Source organism: Tasmannia lanceolata, unplaced genomic scaffold (assembly GCF_043159265.1).
Source record: "Tasmannia lanceolata isolate RefF3 unplaced genomic scaffold, GAP_Taslan_0.1 ptg000018l, whole genome shotgun sequence".
In the NCBI taxonomy this organism is placed as follows: Eukaryota; Viridiplantae; Streptophyta; class Magnoliopsida; order Canellales; family Winteraceae; genus Tasmannia; species Tasmannia lanceolata.
The window spans coordinates 70,542,872-70,555,784 of NW_027518695.1; the positions used below are offsets into that span (position 1 = coordinate 70,542,872).

A 12,913-nucleotide genomic window follows, 5' to 3' on the forward strand; every position below is an offset into this window, starting at 1 on the left:
AGGGCGTAAAATAATTTACTTATAAAAAAGAAAGCAAAAGAATGATTTTCCAAGTTAGATTTTACCTTCAACCGGCGTAAAATATCAATAATCCAAGACAGTCGTCCAGTTGCCTGAGTATCCATCAAAGACTTGTATTCCTGTGCGGGAAGATCAAAGAGACACAAACCACGCCAACAACTCTCAACAAAATCCTCATTTTTTTGTGCAGACCCTACAACTTGTAAAAACAACTCAAGTGGCATTGCCTTCAGAACTGCATCCAATGCAAACAATTTACAAGTACTGTGACAATTCTTCAAATCGTAGCCATGTTTTCCGGAGGATAAAGCGTCATTCCAATCAGGTAAACTACTAATGTAACTCCACAAAAAATTATGGAGTAGCTTTGCACGAACCATCTTTGCGGGAACAAATCCATTCGTGCGCATATATTCGGCCTTAAGAGATGAGGCATCTGAACTGACACGATTCGAAGTCCTCTTGACATCCGTTAGTACAGGCACAGATTGGTCATTCTTTAGTCGAGCTACTCCTTGGCCACGACTTTGCATGTCAAAATGTCTGAGTCTTTCATGAATTTGACCTAAAAGTTGTGGGGATAAACTTCCAACAGATGGGTGCAACACCACCTCTGTTGTACGGCTGCGCCCACAGTTTGTCACAACAGGGACACTGACGGGGACACATTTACACTGCCCTTGTTGCTGGAGCTTTTTCAAAAGACGAGTTAAAGTCTTCCTATCCATTGTAGTGGGTTTGTTGTCCTTCTCAAGATCCTCAAGCCACCTATGAAGCTCAACTGTTAGAATGAACTTCTCATCCTGCATGAAAAATGACACAAATATTATGGTGTAACTAGTAACATACTAGAGTAGATGGAAGAAATAAAAATTAACCATATGCTTTTTCGTTAAGAAGTGAAAATGGAAACGTATAAGCTACCATTAGATTGCCAATTAAAATATTACATAGTTTTCAGATTTGCATGTTCCTCATGAAACTCCAATTGCTAGATATATGAATTATCGTCAAAAGCGTGGAACTATTCCATATGGGTTGGTGCTTACCCACATGATCAACAGTTTAAACTAAACATGTTTCATAGTTCAAATCCCCTCGGGGTTACCCGATGCACGTGGTTTACGGGTGATTGCATGCATCCATAGGGATTAGTCCCTCCCTAAAATGGGGTAGGGATACCCTATGTCATCAAAAAAAAAATTGAACATGTGCCATGCGTGCAGTGGATCCATGAGGTAAAAAAATCGATGCTAGAGAGTATACCAGTGCTCAAGAAAAAGATGTTGGTCCAGCACTTCCCAAGCACAAAAAATACAAAGCACAACACATAACCCTATAGAAAGTAGGGGTGCAACTCGGGTTGAGCTTTTACCTTAAAATTGGGTCGGGTATGGGTTGATTCCTATTCATTTTTTAGCAAAAGCTCATCCCAACCCGACCCAAGTTGCACCCCTAATAAAAAGGCATGTGAGTTCACTCGAAGTGTAAAGACCGGTCCGTGTTGTTTTTCTAAATAATGCCATAAACTAAAAATACCAAAATAGGAAGGTTATGCAAGTAACGAGCTTGTAACTTTTTTTTTTTTTTACTGGTGAGGAACTCGTAACTAGTACAGCTACAGCCCAAAAATTGTGCTTAACCCCAGGATTAATTAGAGGAAATCCTCAATAGAGATTGATCATTGATATACTTGGGGATGAAAATAACAATTCCAAAACAACAATTCCGTATTGGTATTTGACACTGAGATGCTCTAGAAAAAGTCCTTCAAAGTTTTGCATAGCCCTTTTTTTTAATTTTTTGAATGGTAGTTTTGCATAGCCCTTATTTACATAGAAAATCAACTCTACTTATTACCCAGTAAGAAAGAAGCCTAAAATCCATAGAATCCACCAAAATTTATTGCCAAAACAGTTTCCTAAGCACACTAAAGGTCAAACCTGCGATTTCTGCCCAAAACCGTGATTTCCATCCTCAAACAGGAAGCCTCTAGAGCCATTCAAAAAAAAAAAAGGGAGCTTTAGAACTCATTCTAACAAACATACAAGATCTAGAAAAGATGGCCAAAAACTATTCACAGAAAAGAGGAAAGCATTTAAGGGGTGGGGACACTACTCAAATTTGACCACGTGTGGGCCCTCTTGTGACATCAACAATGGTATGTGGTACATCAGCATGATGTCACTAGTCCGATCCATATACACCCTCTTTTCTTTGTCTTTTCTCCTATAATAAGTTTTAATCATCCTTTGATGTATTTCTGCATCTTTCTCCCATTGGTTGGAAAGAACTTATCCGCGAGTTGGTCTTCTTTGTACTCATCAAACAATTGTATGTTATTTCGACCCGGTTCCTACTCTGTCACCTAAATTCATTACGTAAGGGGTCTGCCCTTCCATTGAACAAGATATTAAATAGTGCTCTTGCTTCGATACAAAGTGATCTTCTAAACAAGAATAGGTACAATCAACTCTTTTGTTTTCATTGGAAGGGGAACTCCGAATCTCCATGTGACTTGCAGCAATTTCACAGTGAAAAGTCGACGACATCAAATGTGGGAAAAATATCACATCCTTCCGGTATTTCGACCTTATAGGACTTTTCATTGATCTGTCAGAGAATTCAACACAACATAGACTAAACCTCTTTTGTTTGAGCTTGCTGTGGGTTCCTACCGAGAATCCCTCTCATCGAATGCTTGGGCATCCTCGTCATGATTAGCATGCAAAGGTAAAGGAACCAAATCTAGAACTTGATTCAGACTCCTGCTACGAACTGGTGACCGGTCAACAGTTCTGTTCACATAAGCGTTGTGAGCAAACTTGTCTTGGGGAATGACTCAGTTCCATTGAGTCTTTAGGTCTTAGACTATACTTCACAATCGGTTTCAAAGGCCTCAATTCACTACCTCCAGTTGACTGTCAGTGTAAGGATGATTGTTAGTGGAATATTGATGCTTAGTTCCCATTTCCTTCCATAGTGTCCTCTAGAGGTAACTAATAAACTTCAAAACTCTGTCTGGCGTGACAGTATTTGGAAGCTCGTGTACACAAACAACTTCTTGAAAAAAATTAAGGGCAACATGCGAACAATCCTGGCTTTTCAACACTGCAAGAAGTGTGAAAACATTGAAAACTGATCTACTAGCAAAAATATAGAATCCAATCCTCATTGAATTCTACGAACAAAATTCCCTCAAAGGTATTATATGCAACGTTGATACAGAAAAGGCTTATGATAGAGTGGAGCGGTCGTGCTTAGACTGCATAATAGGTCATTTGGGGTTTGGAAATAGATGGCGATCCTCGATTAAATCTGTCCTTCTACATTGTTCTCCATTCCGATAAATGGCTCACCTAAAGGACTGTTCAAATCCTCTCACAGCCTCAGACAGGGAGATCCTTTATTGCCTTTCCTCTTCACAATTGCGGCAGGATCTCTTGGCAAAACGATTGATAAGGGTAGACGATGTGGGTTGATTGAGGGTTTTAAGCTGGGATCTTCTAGAATAGACATTTCCCACTTGCAGTATCCTCAGTATGAGGATGATACCATTTTATTTAGTTCCGTAGAAGAAGATAAAATCATGAAGTTGAAAGCCATTCTCTATTGTTATGAAATGGTAATGGGGGAAAGAACTAATTTCAACAAATTGGTGTTGATGGGTTCTAATATCTCTACAAAAGAAAGGGATAGATTCAAATTTTTGTTGGCTTGCAAGATAGACCAAAATCGTAGAGAGTACATGGGTCATCCATTCTGCAGCGGTAGGCCAAAGAGGCAATTGTGGGATCCGATTACTAAAAAAGTGGAGAAGCGTCTTTCCTCATGGAAGAGGAATCTCATATCCTTGGGATGAAGGATTACTTTCATCAATGCAGCATCCAGTGATGTCATATTGGATAATGTCCTATTGGAGTCATCCACTGATTATAACAGCTTCAACGTAATTTCCTTTGGGCAGATTCACCTGAAAGAAGGAAAGTTTATCTTTTCAAGTGAGAGGAGGGTTGCAGACCTAGAAAAGTAGGATGGTTGGGACTAAGCAATATAAAGAACATGAATAATGCATTGTTTTTTAAATGGTTATGGACCAAAGTCTTGAAGAGCCTTTGATGTACTTCTGCATCATGAGGTCAATCCATTTTTTTTCAAAATGTTCATTTAGATGAAAGCAACAAGAATACAGAAAAATGTAATAGTGCACATCCAAAGACTTCTCCTTAGCATAAAATTCAAGTCATTTTTGCTAAAGGACTCACATTTCAATAAACACAAAGAGAAATTAAAAATGACAGAAATTAAAAATGACAGAAATTAAAACATAAGTACGTCATTGACAAAATAAAATCACGATTCTATCAATACTCCTATCACATAGTTAAGCTCCTTCTTAGCAACACAATAAATCTTAAAGCATAAGAACACATACTCTGATACTCATATGTTTTGTTGCAATTCTGCTATCATATAGTCATAAGATAACAGATCTTGAAAGGATCTTGTTTATCAATACCTGCAATCTTTCAAGTATCCTTTGTTCCCTTTGGGCACTTATTGCAGTCAATGCTAGACATGGATACCTCTGACCTCGAAACTTTGATGGGATCGACGATATGGGGAGAGGTGTTTCTGAACAAGCAGCATCTGATTCAGTCAACTTTCTTGGCATATCAAGTTGACCTGTACTTGCAATCTCGCAGTCTAAATTTAGCGGATTTATTTTATGAACCAGCGGCTCACACACGTCATTGCCAGTACACTCATTATAGGGTACCAAGTCCATTTGTACACTTTTCACTTTACACTGATCATGAGTTGCAAATTCATCTTTGAAGCTAGATTCTAACTGGGTAGAGATTTCATTTTCATCAATGAGTTCCTTGCAATTACTTGGAGAGGCATTAGACGAATTATGATTGAAGTTTCCAAATGTCCAAACCCGATAAACCACTGATTTGTTATTACTTTCAGCCTGGAGATGCATTCCAAACCTTGAGAACATATTAAGAAGTCGAGTGTAATTCCTCCTACTGTTTAGTCCAAGCCTTCGGCAAACCTGTTATAATAGAACAAAATCAGTTGAAACTCATTAAGATATTTTCAGGAAGAAGAAAAAAAGGAGAGGAGGCCAAAGTGCAATTGTATTGCTGGCATCAGCCTTAAATATGCTGGTATCAACAAAGGGTTCCATCCTAGTCAGTGCAATTGTTCTAACCCTCCCATTCGATTGGAAAGGGTAAATGACATCAAAAACTCCCTTAACGGAACAACATATATGACCTTCACAGTTGTGTTCCAACCAAGTACTAAAACAGGTTGTTCCAACGGAATTTCTGGAACACCAGAATTTGAAAAGAATAGACAAGAATTTCCAGAATTCCAGCCTTAAAGTTCATTTTGCAGTTGTGTTCCGGAATCCATTCCAAAATGGAATGCTTCGGAATTCCGTATAGAGCGGCATGGAATTGACATCAAAGGTAAGAATACATAACATGTGCCTCTAAGACAAGGCTCCTCAAACATGCATAACATTTTCCTTGTGCCCCATGATGAAAACCATTTTGAAAACCCACAGAAAGTGTAAGCAAGACTAGTGACAAGGATCCCCTACACCAGCAGCATATCCATTGTTCTATCTTTAATCACATTGAATATTAGGCCTCTAACCAAGAAAAATACTCTATCAGAACGAAAGGGTCCATGATATCCCAAAAAATTGTAATAATTTGGGTCTTCGGATCAACTTCCAACAGCATGGACTTGATATCATTCCCAAAAATGGCAAAACTGTTTACATCTTAATGCACCAAATAAACAGTTCAACCGGCCAAATATTTTCAGTTTGTAGCCAATGTAAGAAAAGAAAAACCTTTACATTAGCCATGGAATACTTTAAATGGTTGAAATGATTCCAGTGATGGTTTCCAGAAGTGAAAGGATGAAAGAGGTGAGAGATGAACAGGTAGGCAACAAGCCACACCAAGACCATGCTATTGCCATTATTTCTGTTAAAGTATAAAAGATTAAATAACGCCTTTCTCCAACAGCTTAAGCTTTTGGAGTAACTGGTTGTTTCACATGATATCAGAGCAAAGGTCCCGAGTTAAAACCTCCTGGATAGCAAAAATCCACATGCAATGGCCACACCCAAAAGAGAGGCCACATGTGCCACATGTAGGCCAAACCCAAAAGAGGGGCCACACATGAGGGGAAGTGTTAAAGTATAAAAGATTAAATAACGCCTTTCTCCAACAGCTGAAGCTTTTGGAGTAACTGGTTGTTTCACAATTTCTAAGAAAGTGGAACTTAAATCAGCTATAGCAACCACCCTAGGGGATCTTAGAATCTTTCAAACATTAATGACCATGCTCACAGGAAAATCCAGCACAGAGAACATAAATGAACTAAGATGAAATGACCACATACTAGAAATGTATACACACCTCCGCAACAGTTATTCCTTTTGATCCTTCAGCATCAATCATATCATATATTTGATGTTCAATGGGTAGCTCTACAAGTTGTTCGGTGATTTGACCCCTTTTTCCACATTTAATTGGCTGCTCTGTATCAAAATCATCATATGCATTTACTACAGTCTTTGGCTGGAACTCTTTTGCATCAAATTTCTTGAGTAAACGTAAGCAGCTGACAACCTGCAGAATGCACAAAGAAACCAATAAGATAAACTCACAGCAGTGACTCCTGTTATTCAATTACTTTTCCTGTGAAGAGCTTCTAATTTATTTATTTTTAAAAAAAAAATCAAGTGTAATCATGTCAATCGAAACTTCGCATGTTCTAAAAGAATTGCAATAATACAGAACATGGCTACTTGAAATGATCAAAAGCAACTAAACAGCAAAGAGAAAAGGGCCATTGATCGATCTGGTGACTATCCCTTTTTTCCTCAGCTTTTCTTTTCCCACTAGGTATAGAATTAGTTTAGGAGCTCAGGTCTAATTATCATTTAACCTAGCAAAAAGAGAAAAAAATGAGGCCAGGTTTCTATTTTAAGTTTCAAAGCTAAGACTTCAGCTTTTTAGTGGCTGGTTTTGAAGAAGCCCTCGGGCATAAAATAGAGATCAGAGGCCAAAGCTCCAGCAGCTAATGATTGATAAAATGATTTTACTGACATTCATCTACACGGATTGCAAACATTGTGTATACAAACAGCACTATGCATATGGAAATTTTTTGATAAATAATGTATACATACTGCCCATGGTATATGTATTTTTCCCAAAACAAAAGATAATGGCAACCATCACAAGCACCTTGTTATTGACTTCTGCACGGAATTCTTCCACAAGGCGAGCATCTTTCAACCGGTTACAGATCTGTTGGCACATTAAATGGTAAGAGATATGCCCATAACAAAATTAAAAGAGCTAGAAGGAAATAAGTCAATCCGATCAGGTCCTAAATAGAACTTACATTTCTCCATGCTCTATGACCTGGAGCCTTCCTATAACCAAGAGACTGTTTAATATCTGACACAACAAGAACCTTCAAGAAAAGAATGCTATAAAAACAGATCAGCATTTCAAATATGTAAAGTCTATTGATCAGGTATCAATAGTGCACAGATGATTAACCTTGCCATTAGCTTCCTCAAGTTTATCGCAAACAGCTTTCAATGCCGGGAGGTAATCCCTTACGAACACATCATCTTTGACAGACTCTCCAGCAACACCACCTCTAGGTAAAGTGCTTCCATCTTCAATGCCCACATTTTCTAACACATCAGGTTTTGTTATCTCAAGTCTCTGTTGAGAACCCAAATTCAAATGTTTGGCATAACGATATAACCGGATCAAATTGGTCTTCATGGCAGCAGCACTTTTCATCCCATTTTCGCCATCAACGCCAGATTCTTTTGTTCTTACAATAGTGGATTGCCTCACAATCAAGTTGCGGCATTCAAGGTTCCTCACTATGTAGAAAATGTTATTTCCTTTCACGCCAAATTCCTTAGCAAGTTCGCTCTGAGTTATTCCAGTTGTTCTGCAGACATACCAAATGCGCTAATCAGAGAAAATGTCAAGATTAATATGGGAACATAAACAATTCAAGTGCCAAAAACACATTAAGAGCAAGAAGACAATACAATATACTACCACACTCAGTGAAAAACTTCAAGTGTGCGGCGTTGAATGAAAATTGAACAAAACCTGGCAATTGCGAGCCTCTCAAGTGTGCGGCGTTGCAGCGGAGAAATTCCCGCATCAGCAGCTTTCAGATCGTACAGTCCTACAAAACTATCCCTAAGATGCTCTGCCGCGAAGATCTTTAACCCTAATTTCTCCGATTCCTCAGCGGATTGTATTGAAGGATCGCGAGAACCTAAAAAAGAAGAGGTCTCGGAGCCGAATTGCAGTCCAGGAATGTTGAGAATACGGGTCCAGATAGCTTGTTTGACGCCATTACAGGGATGCAAACCAGCTGAAGAAAGAGGGTTTTGTAATCTAGTCCATAAATTTGGAAGGGAAATACCATTGCTCCCTTGAGCGCAGATTTCTTCCAAGGCAGCACAGACTATCGAATCCATAGTTCTGAATCTGATGAGTAGCAGATAATTAGGGTTTTCTTAAGTGATTGGAGTTTGGAGGGAATTAGGGTTTCTTTTTCGACTTCAAACATCGGCCTCTTTCGAAAGCTAGGGTTTCGACGCTACCTCTTCGATCCCTGGAAAGAGCAAACAAAAGTGGACAATTTTCGCGCAGGCCTCACAATTTTTAAGATCAGAGACCCAAAAATTGTAGTCCTCTCTGCTAACGTCGTCAGAGTTGTGCCATGTCTAGACCGAGGTTTAAAATTTCGGTTTCGGTACCGGTTTCGGACCGTGAAATTTCGAAATCTGGTGCTTGACCCGAAACTAATATTTTATCCGAAATTTCGGTAATTTCGGTCCAAAAATTTCGGTCGAAATTTTGGTGAAATATTAAATTGATATTAAAAAATCATATTTTTTCGGTTAAATTTCGGAAAAACAGAAATTTCGGCTGAAATAAATGACCATTTCGGTTTTGGTCGGTTTCGGTGTCCGTCGAAATTTAAAACCATGGTCTAGACCAAGGTTTAAAATTTCGGCTTCGGTAACCGTTTCGGACCCCACGAAAAACCGAAATTTCGGTCCGAAATTTGGTAATTTGGTTCCAAATTCCGGACTTAAATTTCGAAATTTCGGCCGAAATTTTGTAACATTTTTTTTTAAAAATAAATAATGTCATTAAACCGAAAATTCAGACCAAAATTACCGAAATTTCGGACTGAAATTACCGAAATCCGAAATAAATGGCGAAAAATTGAATTTCAGAAATTTTTGGTTTCGGTCCCCACCGGTATCCGAAATTTCGGATTTCGGTCGAAATTTTAAACCATGGTCTAGACCTGGCAAACGGGTGGGCCGAGCCGGGTTTGACCCGACCAGTACAAGTCCGGGTCAAACAGGCCGGATCATAATGATCCGGAAAAATTTACGGGTCACGGATTTTGGATCCATGCCTGAGCCATACGGGCCGGATCGACCCATGGGTCACCTGTATTTTTTTAAGAATTTTGATTGTTTTCTTAAAAAAAAAACCTTAGCACGTGTCACATCCTCTGAAAAGTCTTTTCATTCCTTTCATTCTCTCTCTTTACTAGCTGTCACTCTATTCTTTCTTTCTTTTTTCTCGATACCTGTGCCGGATTTTTCAGTTTCAGGCTGGTTTGTCCTACATTAAAATAAAAAAAATGGAAAATGAAATTTATTTATCTTTTGCCTCGGGACAAGGCAGTCCTTATATCCATGAAATGACCACACAGGAAGAAAAAACATTTGAAAACTGAGATTCAAGTGGATGTGACGAAAATACCCTCTCCCCCAAAAAGTCATGCATTTTAACGGGCACCCGCAGGTCCACCCAGCCCGGACCAGTTTTGACTGGCCGGGTGGACCCGTGGGTCAAACTAAAACGGGTCACTATATTGCCACCCGGGCCCGGAAATTACTGGCGGGCCAGGTCGACTTGCAGGTCCGGGTCACTCTTTGCCGGGGTGTAGCCATGTCTCTCCTTCCTACCCTTCGGAATTGACCAAAATCCACCCTTTTTGTCAGCTCCAAAATTCGAGAAGAATGAGAATAGTTGAGAACTTGACGCATGGTAACTATTCCATCAATAGCTTTTGATTGTAACTCTCGGTGGCCCACCATTTCAATGGAACCAAAAGCTCGACTGTGGGGGACAAACCAGTTGTGATCATGACCGAGATGGCCCTCGATCTACATATGGAACACTCTTTGGTGATCCAACCTTGATCTGGTGGGCCACACAAATTTTCACTAATATAGTTTTCTACTGAAGTTTTACTAGCACAAATTTTCCTAGTGCAGTAAAATTCTTGTCTCAGGAATTTTTTTTCTTCCCAACAGTTCAAGCAACCAAACAAAGTTTTTTTTTTCCCACCATAGTCCGGTCAACCAAGCATGGGATTTTTATTTTACCAGGATACTTCTAGGACTTTTTTTTTCCCCACCAATCTCCTTGGATTTTTTTTCTCCCACATAAATCCCAGGAACCAAAAAAATCCTGGCAACCAAACAGAGAGTGGTTTTCTATTTTAAACTCGTTTTTCGTTTGGTAGCCAGATTTAAAATGGACCCCATTCTATCTTCATACAATTAGGACAATCAATCACCGCCGTCCATTTGTCACTCATCATCAATCAATTCACTTGTAAATTGGTACTCCCGCGTAACTCTCTGCCAATTGGAATCCCTACTAATGGAAGAAGATTTTCTTCTATATTTTTAGCATAACTCATTTATAAAAGTTACACGCATTTACTGAAAGAAAATTGAATATCTAGTGTGTATTTAATAAGAGATTTTATGGGGTGCCTGTACACTAAGTGGGGGATCCACCCTTGATATTTGATCAATGTTTAAGAGGCTGCTGTTGGATCAAATATCAAGGGCAGATGCCCCACCAGTGATGCTGCCTGATCAGGCACCATAAAATTTCTCTTTTAATAAAATGACAAATATACCCCTACTTTAGTACACATGTATATCAAACCAATAGTCTCCTAGTAGTTTGAATGAAAATATGCAACCAAACACTACTTCTCATGGCACCTCAAACCAGTCAAAATACCTAGGAAACCCTAGAAATTGTGCAACCAAAAATACCCTTAAGGTGGTTTTTAAGACAATTAAAAAATAAGTGTGTTTTCCTATCATTGTTCTTCTAATTAACTTTAAGAGGTATTCTAAACTCACAGGAGCCCTTGTAGAAAAGGACTACAAGGGCGGCACTATTGGACCCACGTCATTGCTTATATGGTTATCAGTGCCGTTTTAAATTTTATTAAAAAAAGAAAAGAAAAAGGGGTAATTTTGTCATGGAAAATGATTATTAGTGGTGTTGTACAGGGGGGGATGCATACAGAAATGATAGGGAACTTCTTAAAAATAGGTATGTCTTCCTACCTGTCTAGAAAATGTATTTACTCTGAAATTCAATTAGATTGGCCTTAGCATTGAATTTTTCAGTCTTCTACTATGAAATTATGAAAATGCATGAAAAGGCTAGCAACATTGCTAAGCAAGCTTTACATGAAGCAATCTCCAACCTTGATGTTGCGAAAATGAGTGAAGAATGTTACGAGGAAACCATTGTGATCATCCAGCTTCTGAATGATAATCTCATCTTTTGGGCAAGGAGAATGAAGATTGAAGACAATGCCTGAACCAAAGGTGACTCATTTCAATGTTTTACTTAATTACTGTGGTATTAATGGAGTGTGGAGCATTTATTTTCCTTTAAATAAATGGCATTTTGGTTGGAATCTCATATTTTTTCTATTTTTAATAAAATTCCAGTTTTTGCTAATCTCTTTATTATCTTATGATACTACGACGTTTACCGATGTGTTGATCACTCGTCCAACTCCAACCCCTCCGTAACCTGACTCTTTGATCTTACCTATAATTTTTGTATGCTGCTCTGCGTGATCATTTGTTCGCTTTTTAGCTCAACATTTCCTTGGCCGTCCATCTGTAGGACATCGATCAGATCCTCGATCAACATATATGAATGCCGCATAAGTTGGGGACGGGTAATTCGTATAAAAGAAAAGGAATTTGCTAGGGACTTTTGCAGAAAAGGCATTTCGAGGCTGACTGTTGCATGAGAGAGCAGCCACCTCAGATGAATAAAATGAATAAGACAAAATTTGGCCTGTATGGCTGCTCTCTCATGCAACAGACAAAAGAAACTAGAACACCCCCAATAGACAGGATATACTATTCGAGTGAGATAGCCAAATCCCAGGGGTTAGTTATTAAAGTATCCAAGAAGAAGGTGGGGAATCGATGGAACACTCACACAATGATTCATATTTTAAGATGAATGTCAAGACATACTTGTGTCGAGGTCACCCCAAACGCCCCTTCGTGATTTTTCCATCTATATTGAAGTAAAGGTGTGCTTAGAAATAATTTTATGAAAAGGAGGGGAATAGTAAGAGCTTGGGTTAAAAAAAGTATCAGAAAAGAGATGGAGACAAGTAGTCTGGATCATTGGGCAAGTCGCCACGAATGCCCATCTATTAATCTTATATAAGAACCCATGATTTATATAGCTATTTTCAAGAATTCCCTCTCAGCCATCTTTAACAGGAGTCCAACAGAGGTTAACCATAAGACAAGCAACTTCAAAATCACTCCTCTCGAACTCAATACATGGTAATACAGTAAGAAAAGATCAGGCAACTATACAACCTGATATTTTCCAGTCCACCATGGAAAACAAACAAGGAGCCAAATGAAATGCACATATTGATAAACATGAAAAATACACAAAGCCCCCCCTTTTTTAGGGGTAACCACAAATTTAAT

The 12,913-nt window shown here is 38.8% G+C and overlaps 1 protein-coding gene across 3 annotated transcripts in view; it reads right to left on the minus strand.

The window, feature by feature from the left end:
• Positions 1–8,823, minus strand: part of LOC143849324 (uncharacterized) — a 43,209-nt gene extending 34,386 nt beyond the window's left edge. Inside the window, exons 1-7 of one of the 3 annotated variants that reach the window (XM_077358313.1) lie at positions 8,202–8,823; positions 7,626–8,034; positions 7,465–7,536; positions 7,305–7,367; positions 6,471–6,683; positions 4,541–5,083; positions 66–824 (exon numbers count right to left, since the gene is read on the minus strand). In XM_077358313.1, the coding sequence (XP_077214428.1) occupies positions 66–824; positions 4,541–5,083; positions 6,471–6,683; positions 7,305–7,367; positions 7,465–7,536; positions 7,626–8,034; positions 8,202–8,578 (2,436 nt within the window). In that variant the 5' untranslated portion in view covers positions 8,579–8,823. The remainder of the gene's footprint in view (positions 1–65; positions 825–4,540; positions 5,084–6,470; positions 6,684–7,304; positions 7,368–7,464; positions 7,537–7,625; positions 8,035–8,201) is intronic. The other 2 variants (XM_077358311.1, XM_077358312.1) reach the window with 2 other exon arrangements.
• Positions 8,824–12,913: the final 4,090 nt, after the last annotated feature.